The 18,083-nt window shown below is 42.5% G+C and overlaps 1 protein-coding gene across 1 annotated transcript in view; it reads left to right on the top strand.

Annotated features, from left to right (window-relative positions):
- DCDC2C (doublecortin domain containing 2C) overlaps window positions 1-18,083 on the top strand; it is a 155,579-nt gene that overhangs the window by 63,046 nt on the left and 74,450 nt on the right. The window contains 1 exon segment of the mRNA XM_036872599.1: window positions 3,601-3,663. Coding sequence (XP_036728494.1) covers window positions 3,601-3,663 — 63 coding nt within the window.

Here is an 18,083-nt window from a genome sequence, read left to right as displayed (position 1 = left end):
TCCTGAACAGGACGAAAGGCTAAGCTGTGGAAAATATAATGAAAGTGCAACGGAGAGAATGCTAGGGATTGAGACTGGCTGTGGCATGACATTAGAAAGCGTTTTACTGAGGGTCAGCCATGCTGACAGGGGTTATGATCCATGGTCTTTAGTCACCTTTTTCCTCTTCTGTGCTGCACTGTCTCCTTTTGAGTTTTCACTTTTAAGAAATTATGATTTGCTTTCAGTGTCTTGTTTCTCATTGGCTTTAGTAGCGGTTAATGTATCCCCTTGCCATCCACCGCCCCCTCCAGCCTTTCTCTATCCGAGCTTGAGTGGAGGACAAGGGTGATTGAGTTAACTGTCTGCTTTATCAGCTTTGATTCTCCCAGAGTGTTGACTTTTTACACCAGCTTCTATTTTAAAGTCCTGAGTTATTATACCTCAATGTTAAGGAAACAATTTTTAGCACTTGTAATATGCACAAAAGTGACATCCAGATATTAAGACATTGATGTTGAAGTTCTGTCTGATTTAAGGACTACGTTTGTCACAAAGTAATGTCTTCTGCAAGATTTAAGGTTATATTTATTTATTTAATATTTTTAAAATTAATTAATTTATTTTTGGCTGCGTTGGGTCTTCATTGCTGTATGCGGGTTTTCTCTAGTTGTGGCGAGCGGGGGCTACTCTTTGTTGCAGTGCGTGGGCTTCTCATTGTGTTGGCTTCTCTTGTTGCAGAGCACGGGCTCTAGGTGCGCGGGCTTCAGTAGTTGTGGCGCACGGGTCTAGTTGCTCCGTGGCATGCGGGATCTTCCCGGACCAGGGCTCAAACCCGTGTCCCCTGCATTGGCAGGTGGATTCTTAACCACTGCACCACCAGGGAAGCCCCCTGTATTTATTTTTATAAGTACTTTAAAAAGAGAAAAATGCCTAGAATTGCAGTCTCTGTTTAGCCGGGACCCTGACCTTTGATTCCTTTTGGGGGAAATCGTTCAGCATCTCTCTGCACATGCTCAACTCTATTTTAGCAGAGTAGCTTTACGATATCATTTTGCAGCAGGCAATAAGCAGGTGTATAAACCCCAGGTCTGCAGTTGATGCATGAGAAGGCTTGACTGAAATCACAGTGGACTGAGTCCAGGTCTGACCTCTGCTGAAATTCACTTATTTTCAGGGAGTCCCAGGGAGTCCGGCCGGAAGAGAGAGGGCCTTTCCTTAGATTCTCCAGCAGCTACCAGAGTGGTCACCTTCCACTGTACTTCCCGTAATTCACTTCACTCCAGAGACAAGCTAAGAATAAGACACTAACTGAAGTAAAACCAAAATAATGTGGACTAATTAGGAGAAGGTCTGTCTAAATTTGTGTAATCTCTGAATTGTTTAATTAGAAAAAACATAACGCAGCTTTAAAGCTTTGTTACTTTCAGCTGCAGAGTGGCTCAGACTAAGCTCATATCTGTCCCTGGGGTTCCCACATTAATGAATAAATTAAAAAGTGTAATTAGCACTACTAAGATGCCTTTAGCTGTAAGGAACAGAAAACCTAAGGAGAAGTGGCTTAAACAATAGGAGACGCTTACCACGCATGCCCTAGAGGTCTAGAGGCTCCCGGCAAAAGCTGCAAAGGTTCCAGAGTTGCAGCCCAGCGGCTTGTGGGGTCACTGAGGGCTCATCTTCCCAGGGCTCCCCTGCCTTCCTCAGCACGTTGACTTTCGGCTTCTGGCTTGTTTCCTTAAGACGTTACTTAGGCTCTGGGCGGTACACGGAGACACGTGAACATCCACAAGAAGGAGAGAGAGACCGTTTCCTTCCCTGAGACTTCTGCAAATAGTGAGAAAAGTCTTTACTACATATTGCTGAATCAGTGAACGAGTCAGTGATTGGCATCACGTCAATTATTCTGTGAAAGAATGTGCTTTTAACTTCTCTTTAAGTGCAGTTTGAGCAGCCCCAGCGAGCTTTCTTCGTCACGGTTCCTTCTCTGTGTAAACCATAGGGAGGGAATGCTCATGCAGTCAGGGTCTGAGTTCTCAGAAGGTTTGGGTGACTGAGGTCTGGGCTAATGGGATCGACTGTATTGAACACACTTGTCTACACAGCCGCAGAGCTCAGCGCTGCACATTCGGGGGTCAGCTGGCAGGAGCTGTCGGGTCACTAACATCAGTTCTGGTCACTCGGTAAGAGCTGGCTTCTCCACCCACTTTAGCTCAGGTGTAGCTACGCGACCTGCCGTCACCCATGACAGGTGACACTTCCAGGCAGAGGCATTAAGAGCCAGCGTGGACTTGGCCACGTGCCTTCTTTGCCTCTGAGGTCGTGGAAACAGCAGGGCTCGGAGTCTCCTGGGTGGTTGATGAACGGGAGGCCCTCACCAGCCCACCTGTTCCCACTGGCACAGACACGTAATTGAAGGAGCCCCCATGGGCACCTTTATTTTGGCCCCAGAACCAAACGATTTGCCCCCGGCGTGGAGAGAGGTTCCAGAATACCAAGTATGATAGCTTGTTGCCTTTTGCCAGGAAGTTATGACAACCGGGAGATTATCCACAAGGGGAGTGCACACGTGGCCAGGCCCTGGTGGTGTCTCTTGGGCTCAGAGGAAGAGGGTGCTGCTCAGGGTCCCCAAGGGCGCGCTGAGAAGTACAGAGGTGTCTGCAGTGACCACTCTCTCTGTTTTACACAAAAGGGATTTATAGTGTCTCCAAGTTTTCTCCAACAATTTTATTAAACAGGTTTGTTACCAAAAGTGGCGTCCGGCTGTTCGCTGCTCCAAAGCCAATTCTCGAGGGCAAAGTTGGTGGAAAGGAAAGTTTGCTTTATTCTGGAGGCTGGCAACTGCGGGTGGGCGGTGGGAGGGTGGACTCCTGTCTAAAGGCCGATTCCCGCACCGCTCACAATCAGGGGGCAAGAGCTTTTATAGACGGAGGGCGGGGGCTTCATGCAGAAACAGCACAGTCGGCTCTGACGGTCATCTTGAAATTGGTCATTGGTGCTCTGACCAGCGTCATCTTGGTTATTTTAAGTACAGTTAGTCTTCAGTTCCAGGGTCGGTTTGTTCCCATTTCTTTGAGGCCAATTCTCGGAATTGTGGCAGCTTGTGTCATGGCTACAGTCTGGTCATCATGGAGTTAACTTCTCCCACCTGGTGGGGTTTTCAGTGCCTACAAGACGACTCCCAGGACACGGCTCAGATTATTATCTATAGCCCTTGAGGAGGGACTAAAGGTCCTTGACTCTGCTAATGACTAAACTATTATTATTTTGTCCTGTTGGACTGTTTTCCTTCGCTTTGCATTTTCTCACTTCTCTGATTAAAGTTATTCTTTGGCTAGAGTTTTCCTGCAGACAAAAGGCAGGCGGAGGACATGGAGGGGGAAGGACTATAGGGTCCCGCTCCATTTCAGGCTGGCCCTTGGTTGGAGGAGCCAAAGGTAAAAATGCAGAGCAGACGCAACCTTGGACTTGAAGTAACCACTGCGGAAAAACTGGTGACTTTTCAGCTTTACCTGTAGAAATGGTCAGGAAGTCACATGGCTTCACGTGCTCTTTGCTTCTTTAAAGGACTTTGACACAGGTTTACTGCGACTAAATCTAACACATGGCGTATTTTCTCCCCAGAAACCAGCCGAGATCGTGAAAGAAGAGACACATGGTCACATGCTTAATTTTGAAAGCAACAAGGTGAGTTAATTCTACTTTTATTTTGTACTTGACGGCTTGAGGCTAAGGCGCCTTTTTATCCTTTTAACATGTTGGGTGGAGCTCTTGTTTGATGGAGAAGGGGTCAGAGAGCCAAGTCATTTCAGGATACGAATCAGCATAGGGTTGGACCAGAGTGTTTCTCTTCTGCAGGCTGTACCTCACATCAGGTCTCTTGTGTGCCAGAAATTACAGGAGTAGTTTTCATGGCTTCTACACTGGTCTTTACCACCTTTTACTATACTTCCAGTCACAGACTGAAAAGCTTTTTTTCCCAACAACTTTCAAGATATATTTTTAGAGGGGGAAGAAGGAGAGGAAGGAAGGAGAGGGGAACCGTGGCAGCAAGCGTGGGGAGGCTCCGTTGTCCCGGATACCTTGGACACTGGTTTTGTGGGTTGTCAGTGCTGTGTAAACGGCACGTCTTGGCTGAGGACACGAGCAGCACACGCGCTATAGATGGCAGCATGAGCTCGCGCAGAACGCGCTGTGTGGTTTGTGTTTGTCCAGTTGCTTTACATGTGCCGTCAGTGCAGGAAGCATGTTTCCTCCATGGTACGTGATGAGATTACGTGATTGATCTGTATAAAATATGTGTATTGGGAAAACAGAATTTACTTTTAATTTTTTTTTTTAATAAATTTATTTAATTAATTTATTTATTTTTGGTTGTGTTGGGTCTTCGTTTCTGTGCGAGGGCTTTCTAGTTGCGGCGAGTGGGGGCCACTCACTATCGCGGCCTCTCTTGTTGCGGAGCACAGGCTCCAGACGCGCAGGCTCAGTAGTTGTGGCTCACGGGCCTAGTTGCTCCGCGGCATGTGGGATCTTCCCAGACCAGGGCTCGAACCCGTGTCCCCTGCATTGGCAGGCAGATTCTCAACCACTGCGCCACCAGGGAAGCCCACTTTTAATTTTAATTTTTAAAATTAAATTTTTAAAATTAAAAGCCCACTTTTAATTTTTTAATCGAGGGATATTTGACAACTAAAACTCGTATATTTTTAAGGTGTACAATTTGATATATGTATCCATTGTGAGATAAGCACCGTGATCAAGCTAATTAACATAGCTGCGTGTGTGTGTGTGTGTGTGTGTGTGTGTGTGTGTGTGTGTGTGTGTGTGTGTGGTGAGAACATTCAAGACAAAATTTACGTTAAATATACAATTCATGTAGCGAAGAAGCAGACTTTTGGGAGCTAGTTTTTAAGATTCTGTCTCTGGATTTTCTTTTCAAGGTGGTTTCTTGCTTTTAAGTTTCTGGCCCCAGGCAGGAGGTCATGTAACACATCTGGGCTATTGAGTCTGTTCTGATGGCAGACTGTGAAGAAATCTGTGGATGTGGTGGCGTCGCAGGTGATCCTCTCCTGCCCTGAGACGTGCCCCGCACTGTCCTGGCTCCGCGTTAAGAAGAGGGAGCAGAGTCGGCTCCTGGGTCCTGCCCACCTTGGAAAGGGGTGTTTGTGGGAAAGGACGTGGGTCCTTAGGAAGTTTGTTCGGGGTTTTCAACATGAAAGGAGTTTATGATCTGAGACAGACAGTTAGAGGAAATAATCTTTCAGACGATTCTCTTTCCTTCCTTATAGTCTTAAATATTTCTGACCAGGAGGAGGTGTCAGGGAAAGGTATACTGTCTGTGTGTGGATGGTTAGGGAAGCCTTTCAAATGTGGAGGGACGAGGCTGCTCACGGCGGCTGACGAGTGTAAGACCGTGTCTGGGGTGGGAAGACGGCGGTCCCGGGGCACTGGGGGTCGAGGGGCCGAAGGCCACCTGCTTGCTTCGGGGCCGTGGAGGAAAGGGTGCTGTTACGATTCAGCCACGGAGTAGCCGAATGCCATGTTTTAATGGAAACATGGCACCGGTGTATTTTGCCTGCATTGAGTTTATACTATCACTTGGATATCTGTGCACACTGGCTGTGGACATTCATCATCTATGCTGTGCTGACTTGTTCTGTAACTATATCTCCTCGGGCCTCTGGGAGCATCTTGTGCATTAGCCTCTGACATCAGTCAGTAGACTTAATTTCTTAGCGTGAATCAAAGGGTTTTTCTCAATGCCAGCAATATCACTGGAATAATGGCAAATCCAAGCGCCTCGTTTGCAGATATCTGGGTTAAGAACCTAAGCTTTTGGGGAAGGAAGGTGATAAGGAGCAACTGAGCCTCCTTCTCTTGCCCAAACACGGGTGACTTATGTCGGGCAGAAGGGCTGGGTCGAGCAGACGCATCTTCACGGAGCCTTTGCCATGGGCTGGGCACGTGCTGGCCCCTGTCACTCACGTCCCAGCCCACCCACAGATCACTCTTTCAGGTGGTGTCAATCCCCGCTTTATAGACTCAAAACCAGTGAGATGGAGAGATCTGAGAGGGAATCTGCCGCGCCAGCAGTTAGGAGGCAGGGTGCTTGGCTTTGAACCCAGTTTTGAACGATTCCAAAGCGTGTGTTTCCTCCCCAGCGAACCACGCGTCTGATTCCTCAGAGGAGACATCCCCTGCGTCATGCTTCCTGGTCTGTCCCTCCCAAGACAGGTGCTCTGTGATGTTCAGGGCTGGGTTCATGGTGTGTGACTCTCCAGGATGTCTTAGTTCTGTCAGGTCCACAGGACTCCGTCTCTGCTTCAGCACGAGCTGAACAAAAACTTCGCTGGTGTGAAACGCCCCGTGGAGTTGAAGGTCGTCGGCCCTAAAATCTAGCCTATGCTTTTATGGGCTCAGAAAGAGAGCAAGCATTGTATAAGCATGGCAGTAGCTAGTAATACTAATAAAGAGAAATATTACTCAATTAACACTTCCTGGCCGATAGGCCACAGTGATCTGTGTCTCTCAGTGAACTGTGGTTTTATTTGGCATTTCACTTGTCTGTTCACTTGAAAAATTGATCCTGTGATATTTATTTGACACTGAATGCATAGATTTCTCAGGTATGTGTCTTCTGGCTTGACCACCTCTCCCAAACAGATCGTGAAATCCTTAAGGGGCTGATATACATCCTTTACGGTGTCTAGGACAGTGTCTTATATGCAGTAGGTGGTTCATAAATTTTGTGGACTTGCTTCACGTCACCTGTGACTAAGTTGCTTAAACCGAAGTATGTGATCCTGGGGTAAAATGGTAATGACCTTGCGAAGTTGTAAGACAGCATATTGTTATGAACATTATTTAAAAATACATATTTTATTTCTGATGTTGGATCACAAGGGTCTCTGTTTCATTTTGTTAGAATTTTTTAATGGTAAACATGTATAGCATAAAATTTGCCATTTTGACTGATTTTAAGTGTACTTTAAAAAATTCAATAGTGCCATTAAATTCAGGGACATTAGGTACATTTTCAGTGTTGTACAAGCATCACCACAGTCTATAGCCAAACTTCTTCATCTCCCAAACAGAACCTCTGTGAGCATTAAGCACTGTTTCCCTGTTTCCCCTCCTCCAGACCTGACTCTGCTGTCATTTATGCATTTAAAACAACCTCCGACCAAAGGAGCTATTTAGACGTAGGTATTAGGAGCAGATCCCACTCACCCCGGCCCAGGGAATTTCAGACAAGTGCATTTATTTTGTCATTATGTATGTCATGGGCACAGAATTGGGTGAAATCAAAATCAAACACCAAAGTGGACCCGTGCTGTGACATTCCTTCATTCTCAGAATGCTTTAAATATGTTAATTACACAGTCAGGACAGCTCTTCCGATATCTGACACTTTAATAATATTTTCCTTCTTAAAAAATGGAATGTTACCGACATCAATTAACTAATTTGAAACTTTATGTGAACTTATAAAGATGACATGTGTACCTTTCCCCTTTACCTATTTCAAACTGCGTTCCTGACACACATTTTTAATTAAATTGGGTGCTTGAAAACTGTCTGCATTGAGGAAGACTGCAATTTCTCCAGTCCTTTTAGCGCCTGATTTGTTTGGATCCATTGATTGTAAGGCAGTTTATGTGCAAGCAGCACTTTTTAATTAAAGCTGCCTGCTAAGTTTGTAAAACAATGTGTAAAAATTTTGAAAAGATTCAGTCCCTTTCCAAAGGGCCGTGAAGATGAATCTGCGGCCCATGTGTTTAGGGCTGTCCAAGCCTGGCAGGAATTCCTGTCTGCAGGCAGGTTTGTGCAGGAGTGGTCCGGCCTCTGGGACTCTAAGCCTTTTAATCTAACTCTGAGATCTGGGTTATCAAGATTTTAATCGGTTTTTAGCTTTTCCTACCTTCGAAAAGGTTATACATATAAAAATTTCATGGGTAATTTTATGTATTCATGAAGCAAAGAGGGAGAGAGATTGACTTTAATATTTTGGGTGCTTGAGTTTTTCTTGTGTGGAGATTATCTTGGCACTTTCTACCTCCTTTTGTGCTGTTTCCTGTGATGGATTAAGTTTCGTGAAGGAAGAGTTCATTTTACTGTATTCTGAGCACCTTTCACATCGCCTGGCACGAAAGAGTATGTGGTCTTGAATTTGATCAAGCACCTTGAGCACAGGAGGTAACTAACTATTGTGTAGTTGTGGCGGCAGCTTCAGGGGCAGTTTGAAGAACTCTGGCCCAGAGGCGGGCTTATGGCAAAGCCAGGGCCCCGAAGTGATTCCCAGTAGAGAGGACTAAAACTGCAGCTGAATAGTCAGTGAATCTCCAGAGACTGTGTCTTAAGAAGTAATCAAAGCCTCGACCTTTCTTTACAGGAAAGTTAAACTCTCTTTGGAAAATACCATAAAGTCAAAAGACAATCAAAGTATGGAAGAAACTATTTGCAACACAAATTAAATTTTCTTAATTTATATAAAGAGCTCCCTAAGCCATTACTATAACCCTATAAAAGAAAGGCAAATGAGACAAATAGGAAATCCACAGAGAAGAATACAAATCTCCAAAAGATGTAAGAAAATATATCCATGTTATTCCTAATTAAAGAAATGCAAATAATAAACAATGAGTTTATTTTAAAACTTAGATTGACAATGTCCAGCGCTGGGAAGATGCAGGAAGGCAGTGATGCTTCTTAACAGGGCCAAAGTGTAAATTGGTGCAGCCTTTTGGGAAGGGAATTTTGCTCTTTCTATTAAAATTAAATCTGCACATATTTTTTTTAACCATTTCCTTTGCTAGGAATAGTCCACAAATGTACTCATAAATAACAAAAAATAGAAACAAATGAGATATTCACCCTTTGGGGTTGGTTGATTCATTTATGCTTCATTCACACAATGGAAAACACTGCAGCTGTAAAAACAGTAAGGTAGACCCATGTGTACTGAGGGTCAGGGCTCCAAAATATTATATTAAGTGAAAAAACATCAAGCTGCAACCGAGGATATAATATGCTGTATTTGGTATAAAAATATGGAGCAAGACGCACATAAAAAACAAAGAGTTTAGAATGGGAAGGGGGTAGCGCTTGATGAAATGGAAGGGAAAGAGGAGGCACAAGACCGCAGACACGGTAGCAAGGATGGGGTCAAGGCTTGAGACCCAAGTCCTGAGTGATATTTACAACAAGAAAGAACTTGACCCAACCAGGAAGGTGAGAGGAGATAGGAAAGATTGGGGATTTATCTGACAATATCCTTCTTGCAGATAGTTGATTACTATATTTATTTTTTTAATAAGGAAAAAGAAGATGAAAGGCTTTATGAAGATAATGAAAGGAAGGCTTGTATCAACAGATTCTGTAGTTTTGTGTTTCCTCTTCTGAAGACAGACCTTACAAGATAATCAGAGGATTCCAAAACCTTGTCAGGTGCTTTTTAGAAATAGAACGTCTTCTCCATCATACACCATCGTTCTGTTCCCCAGAGGCAGAAAACGGACTCAGAGGAAAAGAAACGCTAAGGCACTTCAAGCAGGTGGATGGATCCACTCTAAGGGCAGATAAAAAACAGGGCAGGGAAGACTCCTTTAGGGTCATGCATCAGGTGACTGCCCCCCAAATCATCTCCCATCAGGCACCCGAGACGCTCACCCGGGTTGTCCAGGAAATCAGGGAACCCACACCCTCCCTGCTGTGGGGCTCAGGATGGAACATGTCCCCAGGGTGAGGGCACCGGAGGAGGGTGGGCTCCCCGTAGCCACAAGGCTCATGGCCCCCCGGGAAGGCAGGGCTCTGGCCAGGCAGCTGGCCCCCCGTGGCCGGCGGAGGCGCGTCTGGCTCTGTGGTGTTGCTCTCCAGGAGCTGTGTCCTAGGTAGAGTCAAGCTCTCTCTGTTACTTGTTAAATGATTAAGTGGTCATGATGATTTTTGTCTGAGCACATCAGATTTTATTTATTTATTCCTAATTTCACTTAGACTCCTCATCACTCCATAAAAATAAAACAAAACAAACAAAAAAATCTTGGGCCATAAATACTAATATTTGGGAAGGTTACCTAATCAAAACCAGCACATGGAAGCCACTTGGGATTTGACATCAGATTGGCCTAGAGCTGCATGCTCATCTGTCACTCACCCTGTGTGACCTTGGGAAAACCCCTTAATATTTCAGAGCCTCAGTTTCCTCTGCTGCAAGTTTGTTGTTCGATAGTTTATAACCAATTCAATATTTTATCCATTATTAGCTCCAGGATTAGAGCTAATATGGATAAAATAGTCTCGATGCTATGCTTTTTGTTTATGTTATTAGAAATAACGAATCATAGGAGAATCCTGGCGGTGTCTGGGGAGAGAGCACACACGTGAGCTGCAGTTCTGTCTGTGAATATATTTCTAACGTGCAGATGTGCACGCAGCCATATAAAAGAGCACAAATTCCAGTTTTAGTGCCTCTATTAGTGTGCAGGTGTCCTTTGTTAAGTAATTTTACCTCTGCACCTCATTCATTCAATCAACAATTATTTTACACATTTGCAGGTTTACTCACCTCGAAAGAATCAATTGACACAATGGATTTGAAAGTTCTCGAAAAGTATAATATATCTATGTTTAAAACGATGTTTATATTATTTATATTTAAGCTAAATAATGAAAGTACATGTTTTCCAACTGGGAAGTGGACACTGGGTTGTTCCCACTCTTAACTCTTGTTGAAATCAGTGGAATCAATTTTACCTGGCATTCCGTCCTTTGGAAGGAACTCTCAGTGACCAGCCTGTGCTGGAAAGATCATAGTGTGTGTTCCCCGTGATGTCCCTGTAAATGTAAGTAACATCCACTTGGCTTTTAGTGTCCAGTGAGTCTCTGGAAAATTTATCATTTGTTTGGTGTAGGTGTTACTTGCTCTTTTAATGGGAATGTTTTACCAAACACAGTGGATGAAAAGTGTAGACTTTGGACACATGTCAACTGTGTTGTGAACACAGTTTCACTTCCCTGAGCCTCAGTTTCTTTATTTGGAAAACTGGGATAATTTCTAACTTGTAAAGTCAGTATAAAGATTAGAAATAGTCGTAAAGTGCCATATACAGTGCGTTGAGAGTTAATTATAGCTACTGTTATTACTGTTATTCTCCAGTCTCATCATGGTTTCTACCAGAGGTTTCAGGTCCTGCGAAGCAGGAGTTTGAATTTATATTTTCATTTTTCTCAGCGTCAGGCACATATACTCATAGTTGGCATTAATTGTATTTTTAAATTGAATTTTCTTCTATGATATCTCATGTTTTAACATTAAAAATACTTTATCAAACTATAAACAATTCATATTTATTGTAGAATTAGTAGCAAATACAGACAAGAAAAAAGTAAAAACATTGAATTCCTGTTTAGAATCTGATTTCACTTTTGTGTATATTCTTCAAGACTGTTTTCCTTTTATTGTTTTATGTACCATATTAAAGGGATCGCGACTTTGCTGATAATAGAAAAGTTTATTTGAACAAGCACCGTGAATCAATATTGAGGATATTTTTAACATTTAACAATTTTTCTCAATACACTCGGAATGCTGATTTTATTCATTTGAAATAAATTTAAACGTTTTGAACAAAGCTGCCATTCACATTAAAAAAAAAAACCAAAACACCAAAAAAACCGACTTATGAATCAGGTGCTTGCATTGAATTCTTCCAGAGCAACGTTCCTAGTTTCCCTTCTTGGATGTCATCTGTTTTGACCATTTAATCTCATGCCAGCATTAAAAAAGACAGTTTTATTTCTGTTTTACTGGAATATTCAATTTGATTTCTCATTGGTAATATTTTTGTGATTGCAGTGAAAAATTGAGAGCCGTAGGAAGAGTACAGTTGACCCTTGAACTGCACGGGTCCACTTATGTGCAGCTTTTTCAGGAGTAAATATTACACTACTGCACAACCCCGCCGTGGTTGTTTGAGCCCGTGGATGTGGAACCTTGGATCAGGAGGACTGGCAGCCCTAACCCACAAGTTGTCCAAGGGTCAACTGTAAACAGTTGGCAGAATTTAGCCAGTAATACATTTAAAAATGTAAACTAAAGTTTAAGTCATGAAACTAGATGTGGAATTACTCTGTTTCTATCCTGCATTGGCTGATAATAACTGAAACCCAACATCAACAAAGGACACTCAGACAGCCTGGTGTGCAGGTTGGTGGTCTGATTTTGTTCTGCATTGTAGGACGTAATCAGAACACGTGGACCACTCTTGACTGACAGGCATCCAGACAGGTTGCCGTAGTGACAGGTTCTGGGTACAGAGTGTGTAAGAAGATGAAATGAGAATAGTGAAATTTTTTTTCAAAGCCTTCAAAAATCAAGTATAATCTGATTCATAAGTGTGCTATCAGTGAAAAAACATTTCTTAGATAAGGTTTTTAGTGTGTATATTCTTTGATTGATGAGATGCTCTGTCACCTTGTAGAGGTGCATTTTGTACGTTTTACGACAACGTTATGTATGATTAGATCAAGTTGAAGTCCCTTCAAATGCATGTTGAAGGCGACATTAGGCCAAACCTCAAAACCTGTTGAGCATTATGTATTAAATGCTGTCAATGGGATGGAAAAATAGTAGATACTGTCTGCCTTTGAAGCATTTATAATTTAGCCCACTGGAAAAGCAAGAGAGAAAAAGTACCCAGCAACACACGAATAGAGCTTACCTCTGTTTAAATTTATTCCTTGGGACATATGTAAACTTCAAAAGATGTATACTTGAGTGTCACTTGTTCTGTTAAAATCTTGATGGTTATAAATTGAAACATTGAGAACATAAGCATAAATTGAGAATCTGCTCTCTAGCGATTGATTTGACAGTGGAGCACTGAAGATCATTTTGTCTGTAGGGTATTGCCCTAGGCTAGAATTAATGTAAGGCATCCTTCAAGGGCAAGGCTTGTATTCTGCACGTGCGGTGGACTTCATAGTTTAATCTTCTTGTCCAAGAATGCCTTTTAATAGTGCTGGGCTGTTGAACCAGAAGTAGCAGTGCCCAGGTGAGAAAAAGTGGCCAGGGTATCTTCAGATGATGGCTGGCCTTGCCGTGCGTGGGTGTGTAGCCTCAGCCTTAAGTAGGTTGCTGGTGGTCGCTTTCCTCCCTGAGTCCACGCTTCCTTTGAGCCGGGGGGACCGGCCCCCCATCCTTCCCCTGAAGAAACGCGACTTCTAAGTTTTCACTTCTGGCCCGATCTTCCGCTCTTTTCCTAATGCTGTGTCTCTAATTAGTTTGCGAGTCACCTCTTCCAAGAAAATCTTAAATTACCCTTTCTCGTCATTTCTTAATGCTCTCTTCTTTTGGCAATCATGCACACTATTTTAATCACGTCATTTTTTCTGATTACCCTCCAAGTTATTGTGTGTGTGCTTACAGGATTTTCAGCAGCTCTCTCTTGCATGCCTGCTGTTTATTTGTCCTACGAGGTGGCAGCTCCTTCTGTAGGGGCCGTGTCTTCTGTGCAGAGTCTCCCCCTCCTTCTCTGCCAAAGAGCATGAATTGTTCAAAAAATTCTTAACTGAACAAATCTGGGCTTCCTAGGACTAGAATTTGGCATGAGAAGGAGATCTTGTCCCCTCATAGCTTTTAGTCTTCAGTGTTTCACGTGGTTGAAAAATTGGAAATTTCAAAGCATTATGACTTTGGGTGGAGTCATAATAACAAGAAAATTGGAAAACAAAATAGGACAATGGGTAATTTTGGTGCAATAGAGAACAGGGGTTATCTATCATTGATGAATGCTATGTGCTTATTTTCTTATAAAAAACTCATGTTCTGTTTTGCATTTTGGTTTTCTTGTCATTATGACTCAACTTCAAATCAAAACCTCATAAGATGAGAGGTTTTGAAAGAAATGGGCTCTTCCTAGCGTGTGTACCTCTGCTTCAAGTTGGCTGCCTAGGCTAGGAAATGGTATACTTCGTCCCAGATAAGATCAGATAAAAAAGTGACTTGCTGATATGTTTCTAGCTGTAAAATGAATGATAAGACAGTGAAACCTTTTAAAAAATAATCAAAGTAATGGTTTCTATCAATTGACATAAATCATATTTAAGTGATTTAACATACTTAACAAATGCTGGCTGGACTCAGGACATGAGGCATTTTCCATTGCCTGCAGCTACTGATGAAAACACCATTAAGCATCTTGCTGAAATAAAATGCATACCAAATCCAAAACAGCAATTTACTCTTGTTGTTATCAGGCAATCAGTAGAGGGATTTCACTTAATTACCTTGGTCAGAAATGCCAATAGAGCCAGGGAGTTTTCGAGCTCGCATTGTCTCTCACTCAGGATTTTTGTGACAAAATGAAAACGGCATTGATTCTTTAATTGATTTTTGAAATTCATTGCCTGCCCAGTATCTTTACTATTTTTTTTCTTTTTATTATCTTGATACCACTTTGTCACTATAGCTGAGTGTTTTATTGCTTCCCTAAGAGACAAGGTTAATATCGAACAGCACTGGAGTCTCTAAAACTAAGTGTAAGTCATCAATAATGCTCAGTGGGATACAGTGAATTAAATATGAAGAAACAAAATTTTTAGAGAATTACATGGCTTCAGAAAAATATAACTCTTGGAGTCCTCTATACATAGGAGGTTCATTTGGATTCAAGCAAAAAGAGAAATGTTCACTGTTGAATAGAAGAGGGGCTTTATCTTCAACACAACTGTAGGTGTATATTCTGTGTAACACTCTTCATTAATAAAACAGAAGGTATTGAATTGATGTTTGTTAATAGAACAGACACGAATAAACCAATCTAACTTTTCATACGGTGGGCTCCATCCAAACACTTTTGTTGAATTCATGCCAATTTTAGAAATGACATTTAGGGACCTGAAGAAGGAGATGAAGTGGCTGCAGTCTGGCCTAGAGAAGTAGCAAGTAAAAAAATACCAGCAAGTTATAAGAGGAACGTGCTCTGGGGACCTGCTGCCCAGCATGGTGATTATAGCTAATATCTGTGTCGTATCCTTGGAATTTGCTGAGAGCGTAGATCTGAGGTGTTCTCACCCCACGCAGAACAAGGTGATGATGTGAGGTGATGGATGTATTAATTACCTCGAGTGGGGGAATCATTTCATAACCTATACATCCATTAGATCATCCTTAGAAAACATGACACTGTAAACTAAATATATACAATTTTTACTTGTCAATCACACCTCAGTTAAGCTGGAGGAGAAGATTAGCAAATGTGGGCCAGTTTCCACCACCACAAGCTTTGGTGCCTTTGCCCCTGGTTCTAGGCTAAGGACTCACGAGGCCCTCCGAGTGCTGCTTTTCCAGGGGACTCAGAATCCCTTTCAGCGTCCGTGGGGCTGGTGCTCCCTGCCGCTATCCCAGCAGTGGCCTGGGCTCCCTTCCTGCCACCCCCCCAGCAGACCACCTGCCCTCTAAGCCGCTGCCTCTGGGCAGAGGGCAGAATCAAGGCAGCGCTCGTAGGATGTGCTGTCACTGGGCTCTCTCTCTCCGATGGGCTCCCGATTTGTTTGTTGACCTTGACATTGTAAAAAGGAAGGAGGGAAAATGAAGCCAGATGCTCAGGTAGGTTCACTGCTCCTCACCAGCCTGTGTTTGGCCGTCCATTTAGTAGTTTGTTTTTCTCATTCACCAGTTGTCCACAGTATTATCTGTTATAGAAAATTGATCTTAAGCAGATGAACAGAACTCTTACTTTGGGCCATCTGCTAGGACCCAGATGAGGACAGCACTGAGATTTTGCTGTGAGCAGACTCTTAATTAAAAGTGTCAGCAGAGGTCCCTCCACGGGGTGAGAGCGAGGAACTTTGCGGAACTTCTGCCCAAGTAGCAGGAACAGGGCACAGAGCAAGGAGGAATGATCCTTCCTAGAGCAGCACGTGGTCCTCTTAGCCGTGAGCCTGGCCCTGGGATGGGGGCACCGTCATCCATTTCTGTTCTCCGTGTGTGGGCATCTCATCACACTTCTGTTGGCCTCAGGTGGAGGTTTTTTTTATTAAAATAGGACCACATAATACACAAACCATTGCAGTTACAAAAGGAAAGCGTTTTATTCGTATTTACTTGGTTTTCCACGTGTGTTGTAGAGACGCTGTCTATAACTTTTAAAACATATGAATTATTTTTAATTGTGAGAATTATGTGGTCCATCTACAATGTTTCTGTAAGGTACCAAACAACCTAAGGTTTAGGTCTGTGTAATGTAGTCAGGGCCATAAATATAATTTTTGGAAACAAAAAGTAACGTTTTAAATTTTCATTTCTGGGAAAGCTTAATGAGAAACCTTTATTGGCTGCCTACACCACATTCTGGAAAGGTACTTTTAGGTGAATTTATGACTTAGCTACCTGAAATTGATAGCCATATTTTGGAGGAAAAAATATCTTTTCCCATGAGGAGTTTAGTGGAGAGAAAATCAGATACGTGAAGAGGAAAGGGGCTGGGAGGTCCATGGGCACTTTGAACTGACAAGTGAGATTGTTCAGGGCCCCTTTTATTGATTCCACATATCTTCGGTGAACCTGGCAGCTTTTCCCCAAGAGAGACCTAAGATAGCAGGGTCCTTGGGACTCAGAGCTGAGGTCTGCTGTTGAGATTGCATGGAGGTACCATCCCCGAGACCATGTAATAGTGATTCAAGTCAAGGCGTGTCTCTTATTTATTCATCTTCAGGGTTTGTCTATATTTGAAGGAGGGGAATCCATGGCAGTGCAAAAAACAGTTCTATAAATAAAATTCACATTTCTGCTGTAAATAGAATGAGTAGGAAGGGACAAGCTTTTTTGAAGTTGTAATATATCAAAAAGCAGATTTACACCTTGCATTGAAATGCGTTCAATAATGCATTTCACAGATTGGTAAATATTGTAGGCACAGAACGTGTATGAATTTTAGCAAGCTGTGCGTTTATTTGGGGTGCAGCAAAATGATCCCAAACATCCTTCAGGTCCATCCTCTGTGTCGGAAGCCTGTGTGACATTCAACATTCTCTGTCACTACCGTCCAAACATGTATCACAAAGTCTCCACACCTATACCTGGTAAATAAGCCTGCATTAGACCAGCCGTTGACTCCCTGACCCTGCTGTCTGTCTGTGGAATATATTGGGTCTATGGGATCTTCAAATGCTGTGCCAGAAGCACTCCGAGAAATGATTCTTCTCCTGTCCTTTCCTACTACGGCGGAAGAAATGGAAACATCTCTTTGCTTCTTTCAATACTGTAATCTTTGGTAATTTCCCTATTGCAACAGAAGTATTTTAAACCAACTCCAAATCTCCAGTGAGGGTATACTCCATGTTCAGTATCTATTCAGGTGTAAAAGACTCTGTGCAAAGTTCAGACACAGAAAGATGCAGTAAGATGCAGACTTATCACCTGATTTGTGAATTGCTGCTCTCCTGAGTCTGGCAGAAAGGCTGCAGGCATGGGGAGGGAGAGGCTAGCAATTGGGAAGGGGGTTAGGACTGTATTTTTAATGCAAAGTTTCTCTTCTTTCTTGCTATATATAAAAATATGCAAATAAAAAATAAAAAATCAGATTGAAAATTAAAGTAATAAAAAGCTATCTTCATAGGTGAAGCTGGTGACTTCTTTTTCCTAATTCTTATTCAGAAATTCTCCTTGCAAATGGTGAGCTTGGAAGTTGTGACTGAGTTTATTTTAGGTCTTGGAGGTTTGGTGTGTAAAGTGATAATGGACTCAGGGTACCACTTTTAGAACTAATGCACAAGCATCTATTTTTTATAATATGCTTGGTGAATTACATGGTACTCTATCAAATTTTGATAAATACTTTAGTGTGGTTCTCAAACTTATAATTCTCAGAACTCCTTTATACACTTCAATATAATTGCGGATCGCAAGGAGCTTGTACTTACGTGGGTGATATCTATCAGTTGTTACTGTATTAGGTATTAAAGCTGAGAAATTTAAAGCCATTTATTTATTAATTAAAAAATAGCTATAATAAATCAATTTTGCCAGATCCAGGCAGCTGGATCTCATACTTGCTTCTGCATCACTTTGCTGCTATATGATATTTTGATAGAAGTAGGTGAAGAAT

This window comes from Balaenoptera musculus, chromosome 13, assembly GCF_009873245.2.
Source record: "Balaenoptera musculus isolate JJ_BM4_2016_0621 chromosome 13, mBalMus1.pri.v3, whole genome shotgun sequence".
NCBI lineage: Eukaryota > Metazoa > Chordata > Mammalia > Artiodactyla > Balaenopteridae > Balaenoptera > Balaenoptera musculus.
Note: the sequence above shows the minus strand (reverse complement) of the source record. Positions and strands in the feature narration are given on the sequence as shown.